This window comes from Numenius arquata, chromosome 2 (assembly GCF_964106895.1).
Source record: "Numenius arquata chromosome 2, bNumArq3.hap1.1, whole genome shotgun sequence".
Lineage (NCBI taxonomy): Eukaryota > Metazoa > Chordata > Aves > Charadriiformes > Scolopacidae > Numenius > Numenius arquata.
In genome coordinates this window covers 15210333-15227364 of record NC_133577.1, presented here as the reverse complement: position 1 = coordinate 15227364, position 17032 = coordinate 15210333, and the positions used below count along the sequence as shown (strand labels likewise).

General features: G+C 37.2%; 1 protein-coding gene across 1 annotated transcript in view; it reads left to right on the top strand.

Moving 5' to 3' along the window:
• The window catches only part of UTRN (utrophin), a 339386-nt gene that overhangs the window by 110951 nt on the left and 211403 nt on the right, over positions 1-17032 (top strand). The window contains exons 43-50 of the mRNA XM_074144306.1: positions 1340-1515; positions 2674-2809; positions 4436-4585; positions 5772-5856; positions 7446-7651; positions 8792-8909; positions 13088-13293; positions 14806-14960. Coding sequence (XP_074000407.1) covers positions 1340-1515; positions 2674-2809; positions 4436-4585; positions 5772-5856; positions 7446-7651; positions 8792-8909; positions 13088-13293; positions 14806-14960 — 1232 coding nt within the window. The remainder of the gene's footprint in view (positions 1-1339; positions 1516-2673; positions 2810-4435; positions 4586-5771; positions 5857-7445; positions 7652-8791; positions 8910-13087; positions 13294-14805; positions 14961-17032) is intronic.

Below are 17032 nucleotides of genomic sequence, written 5' to 3'. Positions count from 1 at the left end.
TTGTGCAGAAAATGAGCAAGCTGGAAAAAGTCTAGATTTTTGTCTAAAATCCTAGTTTTCTATATCAACATATAGATTTGAAATGAAACTGTGCAATTACACTTTAAAAAGTGATAATTCTTAAAACTTTATTTTTCAGTTACAGGGAAGATCTCAAACCCTGCTTATAGTATAGGGTTTTATGATGACTCTTAATATGGATGGGTTTGAGATAATTTGATAATTCAAATGTTGGCATAATTTTTGTTATTTTATAAGTTTTGTTACAGCTTTAAAAATATGTTAATTGGTTAAGAAATCCAGTATTTTACTTCAGTTACATTCAACTCATAATTAAAAAAATGGACCCCAACAATGGTCAACTATAATTAGCAAATTATTTTTTTAAACTAATGACTTTGCAAGATCCTGCCCTGTATAAGCAATCTAGAAAAATAGAAGGTTCCAATTACAGATGCCTTAGGTTTGATTGTTTCAGACTTCAGTTCTGGAATTTACTTCCCTGATGTCTTTCTAGCTTATCATTATGGAAGAACAGGCTTTTCTGTTTAGTTAAACTATTTTACTTCCTTTTAAATGAGGAGAGGAAAACATTACTTTTGGGATTTTTTTCTTTTCTCTTGAGAATAATGGTTATCCAATAGTTGGGTTCTACCTAACATATAGTTTGTATTTTATCCTTGTTGCTGCTTGGAGTTTTCTTCTAGGGCATTTCACTTCTCTTTCTTGAATCATCTTATTCCTGATCTAGTTGCAAAGAAATTTTTACTAACAACATTGCAAAGTTGTTAAAGTAGAAAGGTTTTTGTCGTGAGTAGGGATGTTTGAAGGTCTGATCTTGACATCTTCTGATTTCCTCTAGTTTCATGGATCTGTGATGTCTGGGGACCACGGCAGCATAGCCATAATTATCCTAGCTAAAATACTATTAAGTTACAGAAATAGCCAGGGGCATAGGTTATGAAAAGAGCTGGTTAAAAAAAGTCATACCATCTGTTAGCACTACTAGAAATTGCTGTACATTAAGAGGAAAGGAATCAAACGTGAGTGTGGATTCTAGCACTGATGGTTTAACTGAATTCTTATGGTCTTAAGTAGTATTCAGCAGCCTATTCTGTTTCATTATCTTTTTATGACACTCATTAGAAAATTGAACTAGATTCAACAACAGACTCTTAATAACTTAAATCAACAGCATCCAGTTTTAAGTAAGATGGTTTAAGTGCCCGTTTTAGTAAAATAATATGCACCCAGGATTCATCCTGCATATTATAAGCCACAGATCAAAGTTGCTTTAGGTCAGTAATAAAATTCTGTGTCGCTTTTATGTTTCTGACAGGAACTTGAAGAGGGAGTCAGCAGCCATCAGACCAGTGTTTCAGCATTGAACAGAACAGGGGAAGGGATCATACAGAAACTGCCTGCTACAGATGGGAGCTTCCTGCAGGAGAAGCTGGCAGGATTGAATAGACGCTGGAAGGCAATCGCCGCCGAGGTCATGGATAGAAAACAGAGGTAATGAGTTAATCAGAAATTTGGACGTCTGACCAGATGCAGTGAGGAGAATCATATTTAGAAAACTCCGGGAGAGATAGTGCATTCTGTTGCATGCTGTCATTAATCTGAATTTTCCTGACATTCAGACCTCTGTTTTGAATTGTCTCCTAGAACCAATTTCTCATAAATGCACCTGCAATTGACTGCTTAGTGAGTCCGAGTTTAACACAAGCCACCAAATGACAACCACAAAACTTTTGTTACAATTTTCATTTGTCTTTAAAATAATTTCATTGCTAAGGCAGATTTTTTTAAAGAAGGAATACTCAGCTACTTGCTCTGGCTGAAGCTGAACTCTTAAGTACGTTACCTTAATTTCTGTTTTCGCATTTTCAGAGATATGCTAATTGAAACACTTGTATTATTCTTAAATTTCCACAATACTATAAAATTAAATCTTTGGGTCTGTGTTTGCAATGATTTAATCCATATGACCAGGTATTTTCCAAACAAAATGAAAATCCATTTTGAAGTAGCCTTAAATTTACTTCAAAAGATCTACGAGCAAGGTTGTCTGAGATAAATATACAAATTTTCAGCAGATCTGGGAAAACAAGATCTCCTTTCAGTTCTTACTGCTAAAAAATGCATAAGGATAAACCCCTGGAATGAATAGTTATTTTTGGAATCTATATTTATATAATTATGGATTTTTAACATCTCCTGTTACATTTACAGATGTAATAAGATTTTTCTTAGTTACTTAGTTTTAGGAGTTCCGTTAAAGATTTGTGTGATTTATGGAATTTTTCCCCTGGAGGGTTTAGGGACATTTCTAATACTTTCACTAACAGTGGCCTTGAAGTGGCTTACAATGATTAGGCCCGAAGGTATTGTCATTACTGCCACTTACGTTTAATGCTTTCTGCAGACTTTTAAAAGTCTATTTTGTGAATTTGGAACTGAAATTTATCTATTTTTAAGGTGGTAATATTAATTTGCAAGTATCTTGCATTTTAATAATGAGGATAGACTCCTTTGAATACCAAAATGAATCCTTTAAAATGCTCCAATGACTGAAAACCACGTGGCTGTTGCATCAAAATTAATGTAGGACTGACGTGCTGTGTTCAGTGCAGAAATGCAGCATGTGGATTTTTTGTTTTCCTTTTTAAGGCTAAAAGGAGAGAATCAGCAGCTGATAGAGTACAGAAAGAAGCTTGATGAGCTGCGTTGCTGGTTGGAAAACGTAGAAAATGCTCTGGACACAAGATTTGCATTCAGCCATGAAGAAAACTTCCGAGAATTACAGGCAAGATGGATTTAGTGTGTTATAAGAGTATGCACATGTATGTCTTGTGCAAAGTATCAGGACATGGCTTTTGGGGAGGAAAATTTTCACATGGCAAATAGACAAAGAAATATTATGGTTGTGTGAGAGTTTTGTGACATTAATTACACAGACAAGAAGCATCTCTTCATGAAGTTTGGTTGAGTTGATAACATAGTTATCTAGCCAGAAGATGGTGGCTCTGTAGCAGAAAGTGAGAAACAGATGTACTACTGGTAAAATTTAGTAAGTGGGATTCTACTGGAGGTGATGTCCCCAAGTCAACTTTATAATTGTCAAAACTTAAGCTTAAAATGGTAAGTAAGCACCATTGTCCCATTTACTGGGCAGCTTTAATACTTGTGTGATGTGTGTAAGATTTTATTTAACCTGCTTTTTAAAACTATAAGGGTTTTGGTCGTTTCAAGTAACTTGGATGAATACATATGTGTGTATTTTTCCCATTTATTTTGTGTCTGGCTTTGCCAACAAAATGTCTTTGGTTTGTAGGATGTGTGAAAGGGAGTGTTTCTGGAATTCTAAAAGAATGGACGTAGTAGTCAATCCAACAATCCTGCTTGCTCATTTTTTTAAAATTAGTAATTAAAACAAAAAAAACCCCAACCAGATAACTTCTGTTAGACCAAATCAGGTGGAAAGGCTTGAACTTCCAACAAATGTGTATAAATGATGTAGCTCCAATTATGTTTGCCTAAAATTGTTTTGTGTCATCAAAGAACAATTCGAAAGACTATGATGACAAGACTAAGAAAGCATAGGGAAGATGAGCTATTATTAAAGGCTAGTATTAGGGAAGTGGGAATAACATGTTAACTGATCAGTCAGGAATAAATACAGTCTGGGAATTGAGAAGGAGATTTCTAAATAGAGCTTCTGGAGCAGCCTCCAATTAAAAAGGATAAAATGTGTTTTAAAAAAATAATTCTTTTAAGGGAGACCCTTGAAAATTTAGGAAAGGCACTATTTGATATAGTATTTATTGTAGCAGGGTATTTTGTTTAGTGATCTCCCTTTCAGGCCTGTATTCCTGTCACTTTGTTATGCACACCTCCATAATACTTGTGTAACAGAGATTAGTATAAATACTGGGGTGGATAAACATGATGTGTACTTGCTATTGTAATTTTTTCTATTCTAGTGTTTTAAAGATAAAATTTGTGATTCCTGCTTCACAGTGCTTGTGGGCAAATAATACCACAGTTAATTTGAAGTCAATGGGGATCCAACCATAAACTTTTTTTTTTTGCAGGATCTGACCTGCACATTCATGCTTAAAGAGAAAGAAGGCTGTGGGATTTTGATCAAAATGAAGTTGTAAGGTTATGTTATCAGTGTGCATGATATGAAGCTGTATAGGTACCTTGGATATTTGCAGGTTTGCGGGTGTTTTCCAGTTAGCAATAAATGTTGATATTTGAATAAATGTTTTAATTTCAAGATATAGAATAGAAACCAAAATAGAAGCTTTCTTTTATTTCCAGGGAAAATTCTAAATATTGACATTAAAGGAAAATTTCTGCCTTTCCCTCCCTTTACTTAAACATGTATCTGTTTTGCTTCAGTCTAAAACTGTTCTGTCACTTTTAGGCCTTAAGTGAAGAGATGGAAGTACAGGGAGACAAACTGGAATGGCTGAACAGAACTGAACCAGAAGTGCTTTTGGATAAAAATACTGATCTTCAGGAAAAAAACAAACTTTCTGATTGCCTGCAGTCCCTCAATATGAGGTGGAATAAGGTGTGCATTTCTTTAGCATTGGGTACCTGATGTTGAAAATATAGTAGTGTACTTTGAATGGTTGTTTTTGTTTCCATGTATCTGTAACATGTACATAAAGTGTCTTGGAAGGCATGCGGGCATGTTTAGGAAAAGTGCCCCAATCCATGTGTAAGTGAAAACACTGGTGGACTTTTTTTCCATCAGAAGGAGTTAGTTTAGCTTAGGGGTTTGTTGATTTTCTTTTGTATTGGCTTTCTTTTAAACAGCTGGATCAAAAATATTTCACTTATTTGAGGCAAACTAATAAATTTGAAACAGAGAGAATCACAATAAATCTTTGCTGTATAGGAAAGTTGGATGTTGCAGCAGTTAAGAGGATATCAAAGCTGTGGTAAAGTTTAGTGAGAACATCTTACCAAGTGTGTCTGGGATTTTTCTTGAGTATAACTGATGTAAATTAGAAATTCTGGTATTCATTCTCATTGGCAAATATATGAGAAGAAATAATTTGCTGGTTGGAGTAAAACCATATTTTTTTCAAGCAGAGCCTGGAGATCCAAGTGAAAAAGGAATAGAATTATTTGGCATTATATTATGTTTCAGGGAGGTAAGAATTTATTGGAGAAAGGGGCTTCTGATAGTTCAGGGAAATAGAAAGATTTTTACCTATTCAGCCATGAAAATGGCGATATTGCCCCCAACCTTTTTATATTACATTTCCATCACCACCTTTTAAAAAGTTTTAAAAAGCAAGGTAGGCAAATTTGTCTTCACTACACTAGAGTTTAGCAGTAACATTTTTTTTTCCCCTTTTTAAATTAATTTCTTATTTCTCTACTTCCCTGTCATTGATGACCACAAATCATGCTTTGTGTCGTCTTTCCTTTGAAGTGTAGTCAAATAATGAGTCATAGCTTTGATGCTTAGGCAGTAAAAACCATGTAAACAACCTGTCTGCAACAGTTCATTTATTTTTCTCCAAGATTTAGGTAAGACACTGGAATGTATTGAAATAACACTCTGAGTACCTCTTGGCATTTTTATTGTTTTTAAATGATACCTTGAAGAAATTCATTGAAATATATCTGAGGCATGCCATTGTAGCAAGCATGGTGTAGAATATTTTGTTTTCTAATAACTGATTACTTTTTTGCTGTTAATATAAGTTATCTTACTGTTTTTATTCCTCTCTGCTGGGTTCTAGGTGTTCAGAGAAGTGCCTGACAGAGTGAGAGAACTGGAGGCATTTGTTGGGCAGTCTCAACTTGTTACACAGCCAAAGCCTTCCGGTGAGTGATCAATCCTTCTGTTGTGCTTAATTGTATTGAGTTTAATCCTGTTTGCGGTCAAAAATAACCCAAAAAGACAACCCTTCCCTATGAATTTAGACAAGTGGAAATAAGAAACGTTGTACATCACTATATTTGGGGCTGCCTTCATGTTACTATGGGAGAAGAAACATTTGATTAGGGAAAAAGTCACTCTGCAATTCAGGATTGGGGGAGTCCTTTGGGGTTCCCCAAAGAGTTTTGAAACGGAATCTTTTACTAAAGCTTAGGCCTCCTCATCAGGAGTCAGTGTATTAGGTACAGAACAAACACCAGAATAGCTCTGTTTGTGACAGTCTGGTTTCCTGTGGATTTGTGCCTTGTAGTCATGCCTTTTAGTAATTAAGATCCACTAGAAGATTTCCCTGCAGCTAATTATTTGTAAAGTGTCTCCTGCATGACATTCTCTGCAGTCCTATAAATAAAGGCCGTTCTGATCTTTCAGCTCAGCAGGGACACAGATAGATCTTTCTCATCTGCTGGATACTGATCTTCCTGAACCTTGTAGGGGAAGTTGTCTAAATATGATACATTCTTGTATCAGGCACTGACACTGGCCATTTTTTCAAGTTGTTGGAGGCAGATCAGCAGATACAGAGTGTTAACAAGATGCCCACGTCTCCTTTTTAGAAAACCAGGTAAAAAAGACAGCCCTTGCCTGAAAGGATTTGCAGCTTGAACTGCATTAAATTAACTCTTTTCTTTTTTTTAAGTCAGCATCAGTAAACAGAATTTAATGGAGGAAAACAAGCTTTTGCTTAAGCCTTTCAAAACCTTGATTTAGCTTGTTTTCCTTTCATACAGAGTGTTTGTTAAGTAAAGCTCCTGTATTTCATTGCTTGAGGCAAGTGTGTAATATTCATGCTCCACCTTGATTTAATTTAGTGTTTTCTTGGAACTAGAACACAACCAATCACAGCTTCCGGAGCGAATCTGACTGTTCAGCTCATTCCTCGCTTCTTTGCAGTGTCAGGTTAAAAGGATAGAAAGGATGGGGCTGAACTAGCGGGCATCTGTCCTCTCTTAGGACAGTTGTGTATTGCCAAGTCCACAAAACATCTATTGCAGTAGCTTAACTTGCTTGTGCTTAAGTGAATTCCAAGCCAAGAGTGGGGAAAACCTTTCTGACATGTAGTACAAAAGTGAGGAAGACAGTTTTTAGATGCTTATCTTAAACGAAAGGATTGCTTTTTAGGGAGGGTCAATTCCCTTTCGTGTCGAACACTCTTTAGCTTCGCTTCATTAGATTTAATGTCATTTTGCCTTTGCAAGTTTTCTTATTTATTTTGTATTTAGGCTGAATAATTTGCATGAGTCTTTGACTTGCAATGAAATAATTAATAGCCTTTAAAAAAAAAAAAAGAAAAAGGGGTTTCTGATTACTTAGTTTCTGGTGGTTAAAATTCCTCAAATGCAAATTTTGCTGTGCTTTCTCTGTAGATGTTGTTGCATATATATAGGAATTACCAAAAAACCCCTGTAATTCCCACAATTTCATATGTGGCCATGACTGTTTTTTACTTTAACAAAACCCCTAAACTCTGTTTCAGATGTCCAAAAGGTGGTGCTAGTATCTTCTTCATTGGAAATTCCTGTTCAGACGCAGCAGGCTTTGGAACTTTCTGCACCTGCTGATCTGGATAAAACCACAACTGAGCTGGCTGACTGGTTGGTATTGATTGACCAGATGCTCAAGTCAAACATAGTCACCGTGGGAAATACTGAAGAGATCAATCGGACTATTGCACGAATGAAAGTATGTGTTTTTGTGAAGGCTAGTGGATTGGAAAATTGGCTTATACTTTAATAGGTTGTACATTCAGTAAAGAAATTACATGTGTTTAAACAAACAAAAAAAACCTGACTGCAGTAAATGCATAACCTGAAAATTACACTTTAAATGCTGTCATTATTACACCACTCTCCACTCTACTATTTCCTGTTAATTCCTGTGTCCCTGTGTGAGCTAGGCACTGCTATTGTTTCGTTTTAAACAAAGCATATAGAGAATAACTCCTGAAAATGATATCTTTTGGGGAACGTGTAGATAGCTTATGCTGAAGACTTTGGAGCAGCTTTGTATTTGCTTGGAGGGTGACCTTTATGATCCACTCTCTGGTAGTTTCTAATGAGTTTTGTTGCATTCTAGTTAGACTAAACTGTTTTCCAGACACATTCTAAAATGATTAAGAGTTGTAACATGCTTATGATGTAAATGTTTGTTTCTGTTGATACTCATGCTGTGCTGAGCCTTGACTAAGGGCGGTATTTGTGAGATGTATGCTACCATTAAGGTTCATTTTATTTCACTTGATATCAATAAACATGAGTAATTGTAGAGGAAAAGCTGCAGGCTGAACAATTGCTGAACTGTTTCTGTGGGTGTCTAACATCCTCTGGAATTTGAAACTTTAGGAACACTTTCTTTTAACTATATAATCCTTGTAATACTTGTAATATTGGCTCCTGGTACATTACCATAGTGAAATAATGTTTTTTATATTATGTATAGTCTGATCCTCCCTGTTAGTTTCTTTCTCCATCTCCCCCCCACTTCCCCCCCCCCCTATAAATGATCAGGGCTTGGTAAGAGGAAATTAATTTATGGGAGAGTGAAAAATAGATATTGAAAATTATTCCACAATGACTGTGGTAACTGTGTGGTTTGTACAGTTTAACATTCACCTCTGGATCTTCAGTAACTGTAATACAGAATATTTTTGCCTTTTAAAGCAGTGCTATAATACTGTGACAATTCAAGGGTTACAGTAATGACGGGAGCAGCAATCTACTTGTGGCGACACATACATGTTTTGTTTTATCTGCATGTAATTCAGATGTTGTTAACTAAATTCTGCTTTTTGAACTTAAAAAATTATATCCTAATTCTCAACAGATAACAAAGGCAGATTTGGACCAGCGGCACCCTCAGCTTGATTCTGTTTTTACGTTGGCTCAGAATTTGAAAAATAAAACTTCCAGTTCAGACATTAGGACAGTGATCACAGAAAAATGTAAGTTTCTCCATTCTGTGTTTGCAAATACAATGTTTCCATGGCAGTAAAAAAAATCTTCATACCTTTCTCTTTGACTTTGATTTTAAGCCTCACTGAAGTTGCGTTCCCTGAACAAACTGAATATTTAATAGTTAATTGGCTTTCACTCTAACCGTCTAATGAAAATTCCTGGAACAAGAATTGCCACTTGTTTTCTTGACTGGCCATTTTTTCAAGTACAAAGGCAAATATTTTTGCTTGGATTTCAAAATATCTTATGCAGAATTTGAGTTACTTGGCATTCATGGACCTAGGGATGAGGATTTTTTTATTTATTGAAAAAAAGGAACTAATTGTGTATCTTTATTTTTGTTGAGCTGTGATGCACTGAACAGCAAGTGAAAAGCATGAAGGTATTGACTTAGGACACTAACTTTGTGTACGTACTGTTGAAATTTTTGACTGAGAGTTAGTAGAGCTTTTAAGTCACTGATATGTACTTGAAAATTGAGTTTCCAGTTTAAAAGTCTCCATCCCCTTTGAAAATTTCTTTTACTGGTACTTAGGGAAAGAAAATGTACAACTGACACAATTAGAAACTAAATGACAATGTATTCTTTGAACTCTTAAGCTTTGTTGGTTTCTGAGATTAGAAAATTCATGTATCAGGAAACAGCACAGTTAGAAGTAAAAATTAAAAAATATATTTCCTGATGTTCTCCTCTGTAATGTAGTTTTCCTTTCCATCTATGTGAATTTCTTTGGTGTCCATAAGACTTGCTGGAGATAATAACAGGGTCAGAAAGCCCACAGAAATGTTAAAGGGTCTGATGAGATGGCATTTGCCAACTAAGATTAACAGGAGCTATGGATTGGTAGGGGAGTAAAATTCAAAGAAACTAAAGCAACTTGTAGGGCCTGAGTTTTGCAGCCACTGGGAACCCCAAGCCTCCTGCAATGAGTCCGCTGAGATCTTTGGGGTGTGCCGGGGTTATCAGGCTCCAGACAAAATTGACAGCAAGTTCTTTGACCCAAAATATGCCTTCAAGGAGGTGGAGGTTCAGACTAAGTCTGTTACTGAGCTGGTCAGCAAAAAGAAACCAAAGGCAGAAGACTACGCAGATGGCGACACCACCCTCTACCACTGCTTCACCCTCATGGACCACCTCACCACTGGCCCAGTGGAAGCTTGGAGGAGGATACTAACTGTGTAGTCCATGAAGAGTCAGTCAACAAGGGGAGATCTGGTCAGTCACGAAACATTCTTGATTCTTCAAAAAAGGCGAACCAGGAATAAAGTAACTTGAGTTCCCCTATAGTCACGCCCATTCAAGGTGGGAACAGAGAAGGTGTGTATGCTGCCATGGATGAAGCTTCCGGTAGATACCGTAGATGTGTGTGAAGATTTTGCTGTCTGTCATGGAATATTAAAAAACTGAAGGTTTTTTTTTTTTGCTACTGACATTTGTAAAGGAAAGTTTGCCCTTTGAAGAAAAGTGAAGCTCAGGACTGCTTTATGCACCTCCCTGTTTAAACACTGAGGGGAATATACTGATGTCCTACAAGCTCCTGTGAGCCTGCTGTATGTTGTTTGATGAAGCCTAATTACTCACATAGCTAGAAGCACAGAAATAGAGAAAAGCTTTCTTCTCTGGAACTTCCCTCCTAATTACTGCATGGACATTGGGAATTAAATACGGAGTCTCGTCAGGAATCCTTTCCAATCTTTCTGCCTTTGATACCAGACTGGTGCCCCTGACAATTTTTTTGAGGAACCTACCTATTGAACCCACTGAATGATGAGGCTACCAAGAATTTGACTGTTTTTCTGTCCTGTTTTGGTGGAGACTAAAGAGAGCAGAAATATGTCAACAGTGCAGAGAGTAAGGTTAACCTGGCCATTAATACAGAAAAATATATTATGAAACATTATTTCTGTAATAATAATACTTCTACTATGTAAACATCAAATATCTATCCATTTCAACCAAGTTGCAGGCAGCTGTTTCTCAGGGATATTTTTTCCTTCCAGCTTTATGGGGAGAGCCTAACCACTGAAGAGGTTTTTCTCTGTAGTTCATTAGCCAGCACACAGGGTTATAGCCTTTTTTCACTCCTGCTGTTTTTGCTTTTGCTGTTTTGGTGAAATCACTGATCTCTCCTAGCAGCAGGTGGTTTCCTTCCATACTCTTTATCCAACATAGTAACATCATTTTTTAAACAAACAAAAAAAAATTATTATTTGCTGTTAGGCTACTGAAGCTTTCTTCTAAGTTCCCATTCAGCGTGACCTACATCATGCCTGAAAATGAATCAAAAAGTTGCCTGTGGGTGGCAATTGGCAAATTGATATTGCACAGATTATTGGGTTTGTCCACCGGTAAGACAGTTACTCTACCAAGTGGGCTTCACTGTCACAGTCCTTGACAGGTTAGTGAAACTAAACAGAGTACTGTTGAATGGATTAAAGTTAAGAGATCTTCACAAGCAGATCAAGCATAATGGCTTTGTATAACTGTGAAAGGTTAAAAAAACCCAAAGAATGCAAAGGGTAAAGTTCACTTAAGTAGTTTTAGCTTAATCACAACCTTTGGCATTTTTACTTCACAGAAGATTGAAATGACCTGAGTATCAAGTGTGTTAGTTTTCTAATAAAATTGCATACTTACTGGTAAGATAAATATATTGGATATGTTACATACTGCCTACCTGTTGCTGCTCAGAGTACAGCTATATTCAAAATACTCACTTTAGGTTTTTTTTTTTTGTTTGCTTTCTTACATTCACTTTTTTACTTTTCAGTTCTAGTGATATAATATGTTCCTAATAATTGTCATAACAGGTAATAGGGAAAGTGTTTCCACCTCTATAGACTTTCAAGTAATACATTTTTTATGGTTTGTAAGTATTAAGAAAAAGGTAGGATGCTATTCATTTCCCTCCAAAGGCAAAGAAACTGCTTTCTCTGACACTACTTTTTGTCCTAGGCTCTTGTCAATTTTTCTTTTTTACCCTTCATTTATTAAAGGTTAAAGCCTGTTTATTGATCATCTACTGTAACTCTATTGAGAGAGGAATGGGATACTTGAAGGAAATGGGGTGTAATCAATAACTTCTCTGTTCTGCTGTGTAATCTGCATAAGCCTGTAGAAACCTGTGGTGGAATGAAGGTGACAAAGTAGGTTGTTACTGGAGTGTTTCTACCTTGGCCAAAATTGTAGTAATTTGTAAAATTGTAGTAGGGCCACGAAAATGATCAGGGGGTTGGAACACCTCTGCTATGAGGACAGGCTGAGGGAGCTGGGGTTGTTCAGCCTGGAGAAGAGGAGGCTCCGGGGAGACCTAATAACAGCCTTCCAGTACCTGAAGGGGGCTACAGGAAGGCTGGGGAGGGTCTGTTTACAAAGGCCTGCAGTGACAGGATGAGGGGCAATGGTTTTAAGTTGGAGAAGGGGAGATTTAGATTGGATATTAGGAACAAGCTCTTTACTATGAGGGTGGTGGAACACTGGAACAGGTTGCCCAGGGAGGTGGTTGAGGGCCCTTCCCTGGAGATATTTAAAGTGAAGCTTGACGAGGCCCTGGGCAACCTGGTCTAGTTGGGGGTGTTCCTTCTGACTGCGGGGGGGGTCGGACTAGATGACCTTTGGAGGTCCCTTCTGGCCCAGACCGTTCTATGATTCTATGTAGTACGGGTGCCGCTAGACTGCCTTCAACACACAGTGGTCTGGAAAACTTAGTTCACTTTGTTTAAGCTATCCAGACCTAAACAGTATTTATTATTTATTTGTTTATTTGTACTGGTTTAAGTTGCAGATGCACAGGTATGACTTGCTGTGTAGCCATCACCTTAAAATTGTGCTCCTTGGAGCCCTGCTGCTGGTATATATCTGCAGTGCAGCTGTGGCAGATTTGCCTCCCACATGCGTGTACTTAAAAAGTAAAATAATGCTTTTGAAATATTCCAGGAATAATAGTTACCTGTAAGCTGACCCATTTAGGCAGCCAAACTCCTGCATTTTTTTGTTTTCTTGTGTGAATGTGTAAATTACATGGGGAACTAAAATACTGAATATGGAAAGTACTGTATTTGGGAATGAATTATATTATTGCCGCTTGTCCTGAGAATTAAGTGGTAGTTACGGCTACTTGTTTGTTTGCCTCAGGTTTTTCATGTTCTGTATTGTCGTCCACAGTGGAGAAGGTGAAGAACCAGTGGGACAGTACCCAGCATGGGGTGGAGGTGAGGCAGCAGCAGCTGAAGCACATGCTGACCGATAGCATCCAGTGGGACCAGCAGAGGCAAGAAATGGAGCACCTCATGGAGCAGTGCGAGATCCGTCTGCGTATGCTCCTGCAGGCCCCAAAAGAGATGCTTGCCAAACAGATTTCAGACAACAAAGTAAGACCCTCGACACTTTTTTTTTTTTTTTTTTTTGTTTATCCCTACCAGACTCCTCAGCCTATGTAATGCTACTGGATTCAATTGATGTGTGAATATACAATTGAGTTGTAGGACTGATCTGTCTCTTCTGGGGCATAATATTTTCTAAATTGTCTCTATTTTTTTTTCTATATATCAGACTTCCAGAGAGTCTGCTTTCTGGGAGGGAAGCAGGTGGTAGGTATGCATGTGTGTCTTTTTGGAAATATAGTTGAAATGAGTGTAGTGTAGCATTGAATAAATGATATTATGCAAAAAGCTTGAACCTCAGACCACTAAAAGTTTAATCATACAGCCACAGAACATAGCCTGTACTACTTCATAGAAACCTAGTAGCAGTGGTTTAGCAAATCCAGGAATGGACCTAGCTATTTGAAATTATCCTGCATTTCACTTCTGATGGATGCCAGGTGTATTCAACGCTTTTTTTTTTTTCCTAATCCTATGCAATATTTGCTGCTTTTAATATTACAGCAAACCTGCTGTGATAAACCAGTAAGTCTGATGTCCTTTGTCCTGGCGGCTGTCAGAAAAAGGGCAGGCTGCAGGTGGCACAGGATGAGAACTAAAGAAACAAATCAGCAAGGAGGGGCTCTTATCTGCAGCATTTAGAACAGGGCTAGAATAGAGTTTTACAAAGTGTGTTGGTGTATATATACACACATCTATATATATTAATGAAGGGACAATGTAGCGGTGGAGCTGGATATGGAAGGAAGCAGGGAGTATGATTGTGAGAATTCCTCACTGATCCATAGCTATTTCGGTAAACAGTAACATTGTGTGCTTTTCATTGTCTTCCTCTACCTGAGCAGGGGAATGGAAATTGACTTTTAGGTCTGCTTTGCTTCTTTAAGCAAAAGTAGGCCTGTGCCCAAACATATAGTACAGAGATCATAGGATATAACTGGACATATATATATATGCAAATATATTTTTGTCATTTAGAAATAATCTTGATTTCAAGATTCTTTAAAGTCAAGGCACCTTATGAATATCCTGCCACAATAAGCAAGGACATCTACTGTATTTTTTTCATTTAAAAACAAAAAACCCATGCAAAACAATGAAATCAAATTCTCTCGCTGCGCACTTCCTTTATACCACTTTTAGCTGTCACTTATATCACTATTATCATAATCTGAATTTATTCATGCTACTAAAAATATGGAAGTGATTTTTACTTCTGTTGCCAGTAAAACACAGAAGAGAATTTTTCTAGCCTTTGGCATTTCTGGCAAATATAATTGTTCCACACCTGTTTGTATTTTGATTAGTTCATTGTTAGAACCAATACTACTTAGTATCTGTAGATTTTCTTTTTAAGGTTTTTCTTCTAGATGAAAAATATGGACATTTTTGTTTTAAAAAAAAGAGAAAAGAAGGGTTTTACGATATGATAAAATGAATAATTTGAAAAATAGTCCGATTTTGATTTGACTCTGTCTCATACTGGTATTGTTATTTCAGCTGTTAGTACAGGATTTGCATAGAGGTGACATCACAGTAGCTGCATTCAATGATCTTTCTAATAAACTTCTTCGAGAGTATCGTGATGATGACACAAGGAGGGTGAAGGAAACCACCGACCAAATGAACACTTGTTGGGTTAATCTGAACCAAAGGTAATTACAAGGTTTCACTCTATATGTAGCTGTTTGTGTCTTAAACTTGTATCCTGTGTATAGGTGTGTATTGCAGTCTCTTCTCTGTCTGCTTTACGACAGCATTTAGGGATACTGTGGATAATTAGTCAGAGTCAAGCTGTTTTGAGTTTTGATGATGGAAATTCCCATAGTTCACCATGGAAGGCTTCTGTATGACCTCGTTTATGTGGTGTATTTTAAGTGGGCGAAAAAAAAAGTACTTATGTTTGGTCTCAAGTTTGCTTGTGGCTATTATTCTCTAAGTGTCTTTGAACAGTTTCTCTCCTGTTCCTTGATGCTGGTATGCTTTATGTATTTGTAGTTTGTTGCTGTGCTTTCTTTCCATAAGGCTGTAATTATTCAGCTTGGTCTTCCAACGCATTAATTCATTATGGTCTTTCACCTCATGGAAGCTTTCCCTGAATGGGAATGCACTTTGGGTTCCAGAGTGCGATGCTTCTAGAACTCCCATCTAGAAAATGCTTGAGCTATTAGAACTGAGACTTAGTTGAAACTTAATTCTTTTTATTAATCCTCTATTTAGACATATTTGCAAATATGTCTTAATGGAAATATAGTATTTCCCTATGCAAAATATAGTTTCCTGCAAGGTAATCTAGTCTCCATAGGAATGCTTTTTAGTATTTGATAGACAATTAACATTTAGAATACTGTCTGACTCAGTGTCTGCAGCTTAAAGGACAATATGCTTCACGCTCAGAGGGACAGAAGAGAAAATCCTGTGTATATGGGAGTGGGGGAGATGACAACCAAAGTCTGTATGTATGTCTGCATGTAAAAGAGATGACTGCTTTTATAATGAGATGTCAGTTAAGGTAATAAAAATCCTAGTAATAAAGTCTCTGAAGTTGATGTTATATTCTGGGGAGTGAGAGGAGGAGAACTTTGCAGTGGCAAGTAGGTAATGAAGGAGGCAGAGTAGAATGTCATCTTATCCTTCTTTGGGGGAAAATGGTACTTATGTCGTTTTGTGCTTTTGATGTGGCAGCTGGTTTCCTGGTTATGTCCATTGAGAGATGAGGTACAAAATAGGTAAAACTGTACGGCTCATTCCGTATGATCATTTGAGAGAGAATAAAAATCTGTTAATATTTAAGTGTTTTGAGACATAAGGCTTTTCAAGTGAGTAAAACATTTCATAATTATTCTGTGATGTAGATGACTTCTTTTAATGGTTCTCAGAAAACTTACAGTAGACAGTGGGAAAGGTTTTGACATGTGACAAAACTTCCTTGGCTTTTTACTTTTTCTGAACTAGGTCATAGTGATGAGGTCATCTCCTGAAATGGCCCTTTCTGACCATTCATTTGCATTAAGATTAGGGACTGCAGCATTTTCACCCTCAGATTGTCTTTTCTTACCTTGAAGTAAACAAATAATCTTTCAAAAGAGGCCATTAACATCATCTGAATGTCATGATGACATCTGTGGATAAAGGTTCAGTTAGAGGGTGAGGGGAAACAGCTTCTTGTTGGATTAGCAGTAACAGTAGACTACAGCTCTGCAGTAGTCTCATTCACATTCAAACTTTGCAGTGTTTTGGCTAGAAGTGGCATAAAACTGCCCACCACTCAGCAGGTGACCAGAAAGAAGAGCTCCTGCCTGGAAGCCTCTAATTATTTTTGAATCTGCTAAAGTCTGGAATAATAAGCAATTGCATTCTGTTGTGTATAACTGGAGCTCCTCAATTATCACTAGGGCTACTGTTTTGCAGTCTGCAGCCTTAGGAAGATGAGTATCTGCTTTGTTTTTTAGCTAGGGACAGAATGTAAAAGAGAACTCTGAGAACCAGTGGGTAGCCAGAGCATGGAGCTGCTCAATGTAACCCCATGGAGCAGCAAAGAAGAACTGAAAGGGAAGAATATGCAGTGAAAACACCTTTTCAAGGGAATGAAGGTTTTTATACTTGCTTTAAATGCAATAAATAGAAATACTAGTGAACCTTGAGTGACATGGTTTACTTCATGTGGCAGATCTTGGGACATGCAGGGATTGTACATGTGGCCTTATGGCTTCTGTAAGTGCAGATC